The sequence below is a fragment of the Crotalus tigris genome, unplaced genomic scaffold (assembly GCF_016545835.1).
Source record: "Crotalus tigris isolate CLP2741 ecotype Arizona unplaced genomic scaffold, ASM1654583v1 scf7180000017614.5298720, whole genome shotgun sequence".
In the NCBI taxonomy this organism is placed as follows: Eukaryota; Metazoa; Chordata; class Lepidosauria; order Squamata; family Viperidae; genus Crotalus; species Crotalus tigris.
In genome coordinates this window covers 3,987,270-4,000,652 of record NW_024096513.1, presented here as the reverse complement: position 1 = coordinate 4,000,652, position 13,383 = coordinate 3,987,270, and the positions used below count along the sequence as shown (strand labels likewise).

At 40.2% G+C, this 13,383-nt stretch overlaps 1 protein-coding gene across 6 annotated transcripts in view; it reads right to left on the bottom strand.

Moving 5' to 3' along the window:
• The window catches only part of COL16A1 (collagen type XVI alpha 1 chain), a 292,803-nt gene that overhangs the window by 183,703 nt on the left and 95,717 nt on the right, over nucleotides 1–13,383 (bottom strand). For all 6 annotated transcript variants that reach the window (XM_039329689.1, XM_039329679.1, XM_039329697.1 and 3 more), the window contains one exon: nucleotides 1,598–1,712. In XM_039329689.1, the coding sequence (XP_039185623.1) occupies nucleotides 1,598–1,685 (88 nt within the window). In that variant the 5' untranslated portion in view covers nucleotides 1,686–1,712. The remainder of the gene's footprint in view (nucleotides 1–1,597; nucleotides 1,713–13,383) is intronic.

Genomic DNA, 13,383 nt, shown 5'->3' with positions numbered 1-13,383 from the left:
TGTATTGTTTTAGGATATCCAAACAGGATCTTGAAAACCCGTCTAACTCATCCTTTCCCAAGATCAACTCTAAAATCCTTCATAGATATCTTTCTCTAATGCCAGAAGGACTGGGGCCCAGGGCCACAAACCCAAAAAACAGACGCAGCAAAGATGCTGCTGTTGTAACAAAGGAAGAGGAGAAAGAGGGCCAGTGCTAATGAGAGAAGGCAGAAGGTCCCAGAATTTGGACCCAGAGTTGCCAAGAGGAAACATGGCCCATACAGGTAGTCCTCGACTTACGACCACAATTGGGACCCCAACTGCAGATGTAACCCATGATGGTCATAAGTAAGGCACTTGCATGACTGGACCAGATTTTATGACCATTTTTACAGCAGTCATGAAGGGAATCATGCAGTTGTATGTCTGAATCCATTCACCTGAATGGGTATTTTTTTTTTTTTCAGAAACTGGCAAAAAACATAGGGAACCAGCAGAAAAAAAAACCCCAATAATAAATGTGAGCTGGCTGTCAAGCACCCAAAACACAGTCATGTGACCACAGGGTCACATGTTAATTATTTGATGTTAATTATTTGGCAACACATACTTATTTTATAATGCAACAGGAATTAACAACAAAGTATATAAAGCATATTTTCTTCTATAATGATACTGATTATTTTGCAACATTTAGCTGTTACAGTTTCAAAAATAATTAAAAATTCTTTTAATATAGTTTGGGAAAATAAAATAAAAACGATCTTTACCTTTTTTTAAAAATGAAGACATTTTAATATACTAAGGTATTATTTTTTATTTTACTTCTGTATATCTAATTTCCATACTATGACCCAGCCCAAAATAATATATTTGATATTAACAGGACATAAAATCAGTTCCAACAGAAAGAAGGTAGGAGAAAGGTATTTTATGTTAAAGAACTAGGGTATTCTGAGAACTCTGGAACAGGTTGATGGTTAACACAAAATACTACATCCCTTCTATACTATACTGGCATCCAGTGTCTGTTAGTTGAAAAATTTTTTACAACAGCCGGGAGTGCTTTATGAGCTTTAAAGCATCATTGTCAAGGCTGTTTGTCATTAAACGGCTGGTCATAATTCAAGGACTGCCTATAGTTCTCTCCCTTCTGAATTCACATCCAGTCAACTTTGGAATTTGAAAATACAGGGAGCTTGGGTGAATTTTTCAACTGCCCACCATTCCATTTCTGCAGCTGGCACCTTAATAAAGAGCAGTGCTCGGCTTTCATTCATTTGATGCCAAACATTTTTCCAAGGAAGCTGCTGGCTTCAATTTTGTGTCTGCCTGGCAGTGTACGTGTGCATGTTCGTGTATAAACTGGTACAATGGCCTGCAGCTGTAGAAGAGAGACACCCATCTGAATTTAAGCTGCATTTAAGAATACCCACCAAGTGCCAAGAAAGCCACCTTTATCAGGGATCTGAACTGCCCCGGCATTGAATCCACTCATTAACACTTGCATTGATCTGCTCTAGGCAGCACCCTCGGAGCAATCAATCTTTAGCCTGTTAAGACATCGGCTCTCTAGATCCGTGATACCTCCCCATTGGCACTGTAGCTCCCTTACCGTCTTGAAACGCTGGCAGCTTCCGTCCTCTGCAGTTCTCCGAGAAAACACCCAGCAGGTACAAAGCGGAAAACAGGGCACTCCACATTGTGCGTCACGATCTGTGATCTTGCATCTAGGGAAGCAGAGATTCGATTATCTCAGTGCATCGAGAAGATTGATGTGCCAGAACAGGTGAATCAGGATAAGTCACGAATAGAACAATAATTCCCCCCCCCCCTTTTTTTGCATGTAATTATCCCAGATCTTTCCCACCCAGGTAAGCAGCGTTGATTAGCAGCCTTTAACAGATGTTCAAGGCACCAATCCAGGGAATTTCCTTAAGGCAGAATGGCAGAGTCAATTAACTGGACAAATAAGTCTAATTGCCCTGACTCAACTTCCAGACAATTCTAGATGAGTAGATCAGATTAAGAATCTAATACCAAGTAGGAATCCAGTGTGATGTATCCTTTCTTATGAGATTATAGTAACAGAATCTTGCAAGTCTGGATGTGTTTTCCAACTTTATGAGAACTTGGGAGGGTCAGGCCTGACAAGCTTTCTCAGGTTACAGTTTTGGCCCAGACTCAAACTTTCTTCATCTGACCATAGTCTTGGTAATAGCTCTTTCTTGTGTGCCTCAAAGACATTCCTTTTACCGTCTACGTTGGGCGGGCGGAGTAAAAATGTCACAATAGCCACGCACATCAAGTTCTGTCCCCCTTTTTTGCATGCAACACATGTTAAAAGAGTGTGGGGCTTTGATCACATGATTATGGCTGTCATTTTGATTTTTTTTACACCTCTCCACTCCCCCCTATCCTGCCCTGCTCCACACCCCCCCACCCCGCCTGGGAGCAATTCTCATAAGGCTCCAAATGTGGTAAAGTTGTTTATTGGAACAGGGAAAAAAATATAGTGGAAAGGTTGACATGATCTAGGATATACTCAGTGGTGGGATTCAGCTGGTTCGTACCACTTCGGTAGAACCGGTAGCTAATTTTTTATTGGCCAGGCCCAGAATGGACTTCCGAAAGCAGCATCCACACAGAGAACCGGTTGTTCACATATTTGAATCCCTTCCTTCCTTCCTTCCTTCCTTCCTTCCTTCCTTCCTTCCTTCCTTCCTTCCTTCCTGTGGTGGGATTCAGTCACTTGGCACCAGTTCGGCAGAACCGATAGCTATTTTTTTATTGCCAGGCCCAGAATGGACTTCTGGAAACAGTATCCATACAGAGAACCGGTTGTTCACCTGTTTGAATCCCACCACTGGATATAATGAGATGGAAATGTTTATATCTATGCATGTACATATGGGGTTGTTTAAAAAGCGATCTAGCAGCAGCATCTTGGAAACTTAAAAAGCTCCTCCTGCTGTGATAGGATGTGTGATGGTTTAGTTTGGACCCCATTTTGCAAAATTGAGCCCCCATTCAGGGGCCACCAACTTTGATGTAATCTCACTTCAAGAAATCCCCTTCTTTCTAGATTTCTGCCTTAACTAGGCAAGGGAAAACAACTCACTTTTTTCATATATGTGTATGTATGTGTGTCTATGTATGTGTGTGATTTAAGGAAAAACGATTAACTGTTTGGATCTTTTCAGAGTGAACTGCCAACTTTGAGGAGAAAGGGAGCTAAGGATTTTGCACAGTGGTCAATGTTAAACTTACAAAATGAAAAAATGCAAATTTATTTCTCCCTTCCTTCCTTCTTTCTTTCTTTCTTTCTTTCTTTCTTTCTTTCTTTCTTTCTTTCTTTCTTTCTTTCTTTCTCGAACTTAAGTGAAATCAGCAGGATTTGCTCTATTTTTGTTAAGATATGGCATTTCAAATGTCAAATTAGCAGCTGGAGGAAGTGCTGACTGGAAAGATGAAAGATTGATTTTCAATCTTTTTTGAAGCACGGTTGATTCAAAGTTGCTTTGAATCAGGGAACTGTCCCCAATGAGCTGCAGTCTGTCCCGCTCTAAGTTTCTTTGGCTGTATCCAGAAGCACTTTGGCATTTTCAACGCTTGGAGATTTTTCATATGATGAATTTAGCACATTGCCGGAATATTATTCTGAGTTATATAAAGAACCACTTCCTTTGGCAAACATTTGGCACCCAACACGTTGCCTAGTGCTATCTGTGCTCATTTGGATTATGCTTTTTCTTAAAGATATCACATTATGGATGCATTTCACATTTCAAATTTTCTATTAAAAAGTCACATTGTCATCAGTGATATTGTTTTTACTATTGTTTTACATGCAGTCATAAATAAAGCCGCAATGGAACCAACAGTGCTTCAGTATATGGATGCAACAAATTAAAACAAAGTTCATTACAGTAAAGCAAAGAAATAGGCAATCTAAAATGCCATCTCATTCCGGGAACAATTGATATCACACACTATCAGACTTTGCAGACGAGAAATAAATCTCTTTTGCAAGAGAAACTCAGCCGTGCATTCAATATCAGCAGAAGATTGACAAACTTGATACAACCAGATAAGCTGCTCCTTGCAGGCAAGAAAGAAATATTTATGTAGAAAATTTGTCTACTGTAAAACACAGAAATCAAACCCTGTCTATTGTGTGCATGTGTGTATGTGAGAGAGAGATAGACATAGAGAGATAGAGAGATAGATAGATAGATAGATAGGTAGATAGATAGGTAGATAGATAAATCGATAGATAGATAGATAGCTAAATAGATAATAGCTAGATAGCTAGATAGCTATAGATAGATAGATAGATAGATAGATAGATAGATAGATAGATAGATAGATAGATAGATAACTAGATAGATAATAGATAGATAGATAGATAGATAGATAGATAGATAGATAGATAGATAGATAGATAGATAATAGATAGGTAGATAGATAGATAGATAGATAGATAGATAGATAGATAGATAGATAGATAGATAGATACAGAGAGAGAGAGAGAGAGAGAGAGAGAGAGAGAGAGATCAAACCCTGTCTATTATGTGGGTATGTATGTGTATGTTTATGTGTGAGAGAAAAAGAGAGAGAGAGAGAATACACAAATCAAACTATTATCTTGTGTAAGTTTAAATGTGATAAAGTGAGATGACATAGATAGAGATGGGTGGGTAGGTAGGTAGGTAAGTAGATAGATAGATAGATAGATAGATAGATAGATAGATAGATAGATAGATAGATAGATAGATAGAATGAGAGATCAAACTCTATTATGTGTGGGTATGTTTGTATGAGAGAGTTAACTAGCTATACCTCTGCTGAAGTTTCGCAAGGAATGAACAGATTCACCCAATAGATTTAGTACATAGGTCATAGACTCATGAGGTTGGATAGGACCTTGGAGGTCTTCTAGTCCAACCCCTTGCTCAAGCAGGAGACGCTATGCCATTCTGAACAAATGGCCGTCCAGTCTCTTCAGTGATGGAGCACTCACAGCTTCCACAGGGAAAACATTCCACTGATTAATTGTTCTCACTTTAAATTTAAATTTAACCAGGCCACTTAAAACCTGGCTAGGCCTGCTAAGCTTGTCTAATTTTAACCTCAGTCATTTTGGCTAGTCTATGGTGGGATCATGGATACATAAAAAACAGGGGAATTCCACAATCAACTTGACAAAGATTGTATGAATACAGCCCATAAAGAAGTGAGGTGCAATTGTTCCCCCAAAAAGTATGTGTCAGTGAGTAGGAAATGCAACAGAAATGTGTTAGAAGTGGAATGTGATGGTGGGGTTAGGATCTATGGAATATCAAGTTTGCTAGATTATGTAACTGGGATTGTTTTTATCCCTCGCCCTGGATTGCTGAGAGACAAAAACATCATTTTTTATGACATCACCCTGCAGATGCTTTTTTCAAAATAGATTTGCTCAGTTTAATGGAGATTATTTTCAGCTAACTGGATGCAAGATTGTATTTGAGTGTATTTTATTAAGGAGTACTTGGAACACCCATTCTTATTAAAACCCAACTTAATTGCCCCAGTGAAATCAATGGAATTTTAATATGCTTAACTGTGATTGAATTTTTCAACCAAATTATGAGAAAAGAAATGAAAAAAAAAGCTCTTAATCTCTAGCGGCAGACACAGAGATACTGGAATCTCCGATTGCAAGTGAATAAGGTGGTACAATCTACAGGAGGAGCAGTGGAGGCCTGCTTTAAGTCTCTGAATTGATTTATATCAGTTTGGGTACTTTCATGCATATGCATTTTATTGGGCCAAATAAATCTAAGTCCAAAGACTTGCAGCTGGAGACTGAACTTGGCTGAAGATTTTTTTTTCTGAATGGTTCCAAGCAGTGGAATCAACTTGGATCCAATTTGTGGAATCCTAGTAAAATAATGACGAGGGCGGGACCCAAGACAGATTTGAGGATTTACTGCAATATCTTTAAATATTTTGCAATAGATGTACCAAAGTTAATTCCTAGCTCTCGAGAAGCAGTAACAGCTCAAATATTTCCGTATGGCTACCATGTAGAGTTAGATTTAGACTTTCCTTTCAGAGCTCCAGATAGTGCAGAGAGGAGGTCCTCATTTAGGGACTTCCTCATTCAGCAACAGCGCACAACTGCACTGAAGATGAAAAAGTAATTTGTGACTGGTGTTTGCATTTATGACCTTTGCGGGTCTCTAAAGCAAAGGAAAGCTGAGATCAGATCATAATTTCAGTCGGTTTCACTTCCTGGCTGCTTTACTTAATGACCAGGTGGCTGATCCCCATTATGGTCACTAAACAAGAATTTGCTGCATGGCATGTTTTCCTCAGGTCTTCCTAAAACCACCACTGATGGCTCTGATAGATTCTGACTAGCCCAAGCCACCTCAGACTTGAACCCTATTTGAACCCCTAAGCTATTTTCCAAAGTGCCTGAAGGCAGGACAGGAAGCAACGGGTGGAAACTAATCAAGGAGAGAAGCAACCTAGAACTAAGGAGAAACTTCCTGACAGTGAGAACAATTAATCAGTGGAACAGCCTGCCTCCAGAAGCGGTAAATGCTCCAACACTGGAAGTTTTTAAGAAGAGACTGGACAACCATTTGTCCGAAATGGTGTAGGGTTTCCTGCCCGAGCAGGGGGTTGGACTAGATGACCTCGAAGGTCCCTTCCAACTTTACTACTATTACTATTACTATTACCCTTAACCATTACACCCCATTGGCCTTTCCACTTCCCTGCCACTTACACAAAACATAATTTGATTTAATTCAGCATTTGCTTTAACATCAAGAGCATTAAAGAAAGCATACAGGTAGTCCTCAGTTTAGAACAATTCATCCAGTGACTGTTCAGACCCTACAATATCACTGGAAAAAAAGTGATTATGATTATTTTCCACGCTTACAACCATTGCAGCATCGTCATGGTCAAAATCCAGGCGCTTGGCAACTACCGTAGTTCATCTTTATGACAGTTTCAGTATCCCAGGATTGCATGATCCCCTTTTGTGATCTTCTGACAACAAAGTCAATGGGGAAGTCAGATTCAGTTAACAACTAGGTTTAGTAACTTAACTGCAGTGATTCACTTAACAACTGTGGTAAGAAAGGTTGTAAAATGTGGCAAAATTCACTTAACAACAAATTATTTTTGACTCAGTTGTGGTCGTAAGTCAAGGATTACCTGCATTGTGCACCAACAACTAGACCTAGTAGAGTCTTCAACCATCCCAGAAGGATGGTTGTATTACTGAATTTTGAAGTAGTAGTAGTAGTAGTAGTAGTAGTAGTAGTAGTAGTAGTAGTAAGAAGAGAAGAAGAAGAAAGAAGAGAGGAGAAGGAGAAGGAGAAGGAGAAGGAGAAAGAGAGAAAGGAGAAAGAAGAAAGAGAGAGGAGAAGAGAGAGGAGAGAAGGAGGAGGAGGGAGGAGGAGGAGAGAAGGAGGAGAGAAGGAGGAGGAGAAGGAGAGGAGGAGAAGGAGAAGGAGAAGGAGAAGAAGAGAAGAGAGAAGGAGAAGAGAAGAGAAGGAGAAGAAGAAGAAAAGAAGAAGAAGAAGAAGAAGAAAGAAGAAGAGAAGAAGAAGAAGAAGAAGAAGAAGAAGAAGAAGAAGAAGAAGAAGAAGTTGGAAGGGACCTTGGAGGCCATCTAGTCCAGCCCCCTGCTCAGGCAGGAAAAGTCTTTGAACGTTGCAAAGTTATCAGAATGGCAACAGGAGAAGTTAGCAACAACATTCCTAAAGAATGTTTCATCCATCCTCTGGATGAATTTCATCATTCCCACTTTCATTTTTTCCTTTCACAACATTTCCTGTGCTGGGAACAGTTTCTGCTTTTGTCCTATTCACGTACTGGATTTCTTATCTTCTCAGGAGAAGAGCAGCCACAGCCAACCTCTCCCACCACTCATCCCAGCTTCTCCTGCATAGCTACTGTCTCTTTCTGGGTCCTCTGTGTAGTTTGTGAGAACACAACCGAGTCATAGTTTCCCTGTATCGTGATACCGTAAAGAGCAGCCATCCAACGGGCTGTCTTTCTTCCAGAAGCACCCATGGGGAAGGATCAAAAAGTCAAGATGAGTGGAGCTCCATCACTTTCCTAGGCACGCTGCACATTGAAAAGAGACTGAGATTCAGTACTGTACTCAGAGCGGCCACCGTAACTATTCCGAACCCCTTTTGTGGATGCCGATTCCTGCCTATGAAGCAAAGATCTGGGCGGGGGTCCACGAGAAGAGGAGACAATTCTTCTCAAATCAGCGTTCTCTGAAGCCAGCAGTGTTTTTTTAGCTGGGCCAAAGCTGTCCTCTTCCACCCTACACTATTTTTAGCCTTCTGGAGGCCCATATTATAATATCACAGGGTCCAGAATTAGGGGCTTTGTTTAGTTTTGGGGTATGTTGCTGTTTTTACAAAAAAAAATGGGAGCATCCATTTTCCCAGAGCTGCTACTTCTGCAACTTAAATTGTCCCCAAAATAACAACAAGATCCAGAGCCATAATTAGCCCCTTGGCAACTGAATTTCCCACCTACGGGTGGTCCTCGATTTACGACTGTAACTGAGCCCAGAGTTTCGTAAGTCATGATAGTCATTAAGCAAGTTGCCACATCAATGTAACTGACTGTAAATATTTCTTCGGTGGTTCTTAAGTGAATGCAATGGTCATAAAATAAACACCATAGTTGCTAAGCGAATGGTGTGATCGTTAAGCAAAGTCATTGTTTGCTATGGGTGCTTTCTGCTAGAAATTGGAATTAAATGCTGGATTTTGGCAAAAACATGGTAACGCATGATCAGACAACTGTGGGAGGGCCTGGATATCAGAACTTCAAATCTGGGTGGTAAGTGGTATTTTTCACCTGCATCACAACTTTGATTGATCCTAAGCGACCTGTCTTAAGTTGAGGACTAGCTGCATTACAAAGCTGGAGTGAGTGGATGAGTTGCATGGATAATAGGAATTGCTCATCGCTGCCCAAGTTATCTCTTTCTCTTTTACCTGCCTCACAAATGCTGTTCCTTTGGCTTATTTCACCAAATCCTACCCTGTCCTTACTGCATACTCCTCAATCTATTGCTACATACATAGCAATTGGGGTCCATGGAGCAAAGTTTAAAAAGTCAAGATGGCAGCCATCACAGGGAAGTTGAAGAGATAAGCAACAAAGATGATTAGGGGACTGGAGGCTAAAACATATGAAGAAAAGCTGGGGTGACATGATAGCAGTGTCCCAATATTTGACGACACCATAAGTTCCAGTTAAGCTGATTTATTGGTCATGCTTATACAAAAACATCTAGTCAATTTAACCGTCAGCACTAAATTGACGTTCGTTAAGAATTAATGGAATTCAAGCGGGGTTACACTTCGATCTCCTGTGGCAACATAATGATTCCAGGAAGATTCCTCTCTAGATTCCACCATTAGGCTTTGCCTGTCCTTGTACAATGAGCCCTCCATAGCAAAAAAAAAAAAAAAAAGACATTTGTGAATGTTTTTAAATGTAATATTCCTTTGTAATTTGGGGAAATTTTTATTTTAGAAAAATTCTTTCCATTTTCAGTTTGGTTTAGCGGCTTTACTTGGGTCAAATCTGGTTTTGGAAATGAATGGAACGCCTTTTGAAAATTATTGGCTTTTCTTTCAGCCATTACGAAAATTCCTGCTGGACAGCACACACTTCATTGGAAATGAAAATATTTATCTTAAATTTCCTCAAGGCAAATTCAGCAGCAACTCTCATTTAGACTTGCGCTGATTTCTGGCAAAAATGCCTTCATTTTCTGGATCTTGATACACTTCTTCAAAGCCAGATTTGCTTTGCCACCTGCTATTAACATTTTCAAAAGTGTTAAAAGCAAAAAAAAACCCCAACTCCTGTGTGTTTTCATACTAACAAGAACAATCTGATCTCTGAGAAGACAGTCCATTCTGGATAAGACCAAAGAAATTCTTCTCAGCGTCAAAATCAACTAGAAGCAAACGTTTCAACAGACTTGAAGAACTGGCTCGTGTAAACTATGCAGCAAAGACAAATTATTTACTTAAAACTACGTTCTATATTGCCGTTCTAAAATGAGGGGAGTACTGTACAGGGAATCTAATGCATCTTAAATAAAAGTATATTAATTTTAAAAATAAATAAATAAAAGTAGCTATAAATGAATACAATGGGAAAAGAAATATTTTTGTGGGAGAATGCCACAGTCAAGAAAATGCTAGCTTTTACTGTTATGGATTTTCCAGAAATAATGGATCGAAGTTACAGCTGGTTAGATCTTGGTTGAATATAAGAAGAAAATCTTTCTTATAGTAAAGTAAACCCGTCAATTTAAGGGGCCCGTGGTTTTTAATTTCTACATTTTTTAAAGAAAGACTGGTCAGCCACCTTTAATGGATGGCTTAAATTGGTGTTTCTCAACCTCAGCAACATTAAGATATGTGGACTTCAACTCCCAGAATTCCTCAGCCAGCCATGCTGGCTGGGGAATTCTGGGAGCTGAAGTGCACACATTTTAAGATCAAGATCAAGAAATGCTGGCTTGATCAATTTAACCATACATTGCTGAGCGTTAGAACAGAAGATCTTGGTGGCCTTTCCTTATTCCACTGTTCTATGAATTGGGATTCAGTTCCTGGAGAAATGAACTGGCTTCACTTTTTATATGAACTTGCCGAGTTCATATATGCAAAAACTATCTAGGAACCCCAAAAATGCATTTTATTAAAAAGTACTATAAAAGCACATTCTGTGATAGAAAGATGACTTGCGAAAAGTGTCTCTCTGAGAAAAGTGAACAAAAAGGTGTTTCACGGAAGGGATACCAAAATGCACACACCACTGTCCACGCATAGAGGGGAGATTTGCAAATGAATAAGGAAAACTGGCAGTCAAAGAAAATGGTGTGAAGTTGAAATAAACGGGTTCAGCCTTCCGCCTTGATTTCACTTCCAACAAGACACAAGTAGTCCTCAACTTACAGCTACAATTAGAACCAGAATTTCCACTACGAAACAAAGCAGTTGTTATATGAGTCACTCTCAATTTTATACCCATTTTTCCACTGTTGGTAAATGATTCACTGCAGTTGCTAAGTTAAGGGTCGTTAAGCAAATCTACCTTCCCCCATTGACTCTGCTTAGCAGAAGCTGGCTGGGAAAGTTGCAGATGGCAATCACGTGAGCCCAGAATGCTACTACTATGACTACTATTGCTTCCATGTCTGAAGCACCAAGGTGCTTCTGTGGTGAAAGGATTAGCCAGTGACATCAGCGTTGCCTAAGGGATGCTCATTTGGGGGGCTGCTTTCATGTCCTTGTTAATGAGCCCACCCAGAGTGGTACCTACTTGGGTTTGCATGCTTCCAAACTGCTAGGCGGGCAGGAGCCAGAGCTAGAGACGGGAGCTCACTCTGACACACAGTAGCACTCGGGCTTCAAACACAGGCTTGCAAATTGTCAACCCAGCCTTCTAACCATGTGAGACACCGCACTCTCTTCCGGGATGCTGCAACCATCATAGCTACTTGCCAGTTGCCAAATGCCTAAATTTTGATCATGTTTGATGATGTTACCTTAGGATACTGCAATGCAAGGACTGGTTATTTTTTTTTTTTTAGTGCTGTTGTAACTTAAAACGGTTACTAAACAAATGGTTACAAGTTGAGGACTAATTGTGGAGACAAAGGATCAGGCAGGAATAGCTTATACAGAATGAGAAGCTTCCATATTCCCTGGTCCAACATATCATCATCATTATCATCATCATCATCATCAAGTTGGAAGGGACCTTGGAGGTCATCGAGTCCAACCCCCTGCTCAGGCAGGAAACCCTACACCATTTTGGACAAATGGCTGTCCAGTCTTAAAAACTTCCAGTGTTGGAGCATTCACTGCTTCTGGAGGCAGGTTGTTCCACTGGTTAATTGTTCTAACTGTCAGGAAGTTTCTCCTTAGTTCTAGGTTGTTTCTCTCTTTGCTTAGTTTCCATTCATTGCTACTTGTCCTGCCTTCAGGCACTTTGGAAAATAGCTTGACTCCCTCTTCTTTGGGGCAGTCCCTGAGATATTGGAACACTGCTATCATGTCCCCTCTCGTCCTTCTCTTCGTTAAACTAGATATACCTTATATGCTTTAGCCTCCAGTCCCCTGATCATCTTTGTTGCTCTTCTCTGCACTCTTTCTAGAGTCTCAGCATCTTTTTGTACATTGTGGTGACCAAAACTGGATGCAGTATCTATGGCTTTGAAAGTAATACCAACCCTTCAAACCACAGAGAAACCAGAAGCTGGTGTATTTGGCTCAATTTAGCTTGCTACTGAATTCTGAGAGGTAAACAATTTAAAAATGTTTTAAAATGGCTCTAACCCTGAATTGGTGGGCAAAAATATCAGGGTTAGAGCCTAACGTGGTCCCCACACCAGGGTTGTACCAGTGAAATTCAGTTTTAAACTTGAATTACAGTAATAGAAATGCTAAATGATTTTCAGATGGGAAGTAAGGGAATAGGTGCCCTGACACTTGACATAATCAATATATTATGAAGGGAGGGGGGGGGGACAAACTGGGCTGGAATATTCCAACTCCTATCCTTCTGATGGAGTCACAAGATGATTGCCCCAACGGTCTTGGAGTGAAATGAGATGTGCACTAATTTTCTCCACTGTCACACACTTTGTGTTCATGTTTCCAGATAAGGAAGGAGTCCTGTGCACTTGTGCTTTTTGTTTCCTTCCTTGCTCCCTCATCAGGTGGTCCCATCTTCTCTTGAAACTGGTGTAGGGTGAGCAGGCTTCTCCATGTTGGGAGAAGATGTGGGAAGCTGTATCCCAATGTATCTTGAGAGTGATGGAATAGCTAGTATTTGCCACCAAGGAGGAGGAGAAACATTTAGGTTTGAGCTACCTGTACTGATGGAAAGCGTAGACTAAATTAATGGTGGCAACCCTTAGATCCCAAACTGAAAGGAAAGAGCTCCACAATGCAGATCCAATCACAAGACCACAAGGAGTTTGCTGACTCTTATTAGAGGAGAAACAGAAACTTATTGTTGTGTGGCATAAATGTAAGATGAGAAGTTGTGAGGTTCTTCTGCCCTCCAGCATTTATCCAGCCATTTATGAACCATCTGGATAATTCAGCGCTTGAAATAATTTGAGTAACAACCTCTCAAAGGCTAAAATGTCAGGTCGAAATGATTTCATAGCTTATAGAACTTAACTTCTACAGAAAAGATCATCTCTAATAACTTGAGGAACTTAGCCAAGTTATAAACTGCAGCAGGAGCCTATCTTCTAGATGGTTTTAGCCAATTTTTTAAAAAGCTTTGCTTGATCACCAAGAAACCTGAATTTAAGAAGAACTTGGAGTT